At 48.5% G+C, this 1,282-nt stretch overlaps 1 protein-coding gene across 3 annotated transcripts in view; it reads left to right on the top strand.

Annotated features, from left to right (window-relative positions):
- Window positions 1-1,282, top strand: part of PCDH10 (protocadherin 10) — a 91,401-nt gene that overhangs the window by 4,711 nt on the left and 85,408 nt on the right. For all 3 annotated transcript variants that reach the window (XM_031063760.1, XM_031063761.1, XM_031063759.1), the window contains exon 2: window positions 1-508. This exon is cut by the window's left edge. In XM_031063760.1, coding sequence (XP_030919620.1) covers window positions 1-508 — 508 coding nt within the window. The remainder of the gene's footprint in view (window positions 509-1,282) is intronic.

The following is a 1,282-nucleotide window of genomic DNA, read 5'->3' as shown; positions in this document are numbered from 1 at the left end:
GCAGTGGTCGCTGCCGCTGATTGTGACACTGAGCACTGTCTCCATCATCTTGCTGGCTGCCATGATCACTATTGCTGTGAAGTGCAAACGAGAGAACAAGGAGATCCGCACCTATAATTGTCGCATTGCCGAGTATAGCCACCCTCAGCTGGGAGGAGGGGGAGGCAGTGGCGGGGGAGGAGGAGGCAGTGGCAGTGGAGGGGGCAAGGGCAAGAAGAAGAAGATCAGCAAGAATGACATTATGCTGGTGCCCAGTGAGGGCGAGGACAGCCGGGGTCCCCTCAATGTCATGAACGTGGTGAGCAGCCCATCCCTGGCCACCTCACCCATGTACTTTGACTACCAGACCCGCCTGCCCCTCAGCTCTCCCAGGTCTGAGGTGATGTACCTGAAGCCCGCCTCCAACAACCTGACTGTACCCCAGGGACATGTGGGCTGCCACACCAGCTTCACAGGGCAAGGGACTAACGCCAGCGAGGCTCCCCCGAGCCGGATGTCCATAATTCAGGTAGGAGACTTTTAGAATACCCTGGACCTCACTTTAGACACTGGTTTAACTTTCCCTTTTTTCTGCAGTGCAATCTGCTGTAAGGCACCACTGTAGGAACCAACACAAGTCACTAAGGAGAAGTGGAACCAGACAACATCTGGTGGGTCTGGTTCTGCTGTCTCATTGATGCTTCCCATGTGATTCAAAAGAAAATGCCCACTGAAACACAGACAGAGTTACGGCAGTGCCTAAGAGGTGCATGTGAGAGTGTGGGCAGGCATTTAGCTCATTTGAGGCACGTGGGGTATTTTCCCAGGAGACTGACAGACAGAGGTGGGCACTTCCACAGGTTTCACTTCTCTTTGGTTTGGGGTGGAGAAGAGGGATGGCATTTCTGAAGTGGTCCTACCACTTGCAGTAACTAACAGGACAGGGAAGAAATTGCACACTGAGGACATCTATTGCAGCAGTGTATTATAGCCCTCCAATCTTGTATATAAATATAAACTATCATTCCAAGATGTATGTTTTATTTTTTTTCTAAATTTCCTTCTTCAGAATATATATCCATAAATATATTTTTGACAGTATCATTGGGGCCCCACTGCCTCCTCCTCTTCCCATAAACAACTAATTTTTCAGTGCTGAAAATTCTGCTTAGTCCAATAGAAAGAAAATGTATGTGGTGACTCCCTCCTACTTCCAAATGTTAACAAAACTCACATCCTGTCATAAACCAACAAAATAACTAGTCAGATTTCCAGTAGCCTGAGTCAACATTGATGATTGCTT

Source organism: Geospiza fortis, unplaced genomic scaffold (assembly GCF_000277835.1).
Source record: "Geospiza fortis unplaced genomic scaffold, GeoFor_1.0 scaffold175, whole genome shotgun sequence".
NCBI classification, from domain to species: domain Eukaryota; kingdom Metazoa; phylum Chordata; class Aves; order Passeriformes; family Thraupidae; genus Geospiza; species Geospiza fortis.
Note: the sequence above shows the minus strand (reverse complement) of the source record. Positions and strands in the feature narration are given on the sequence as shown.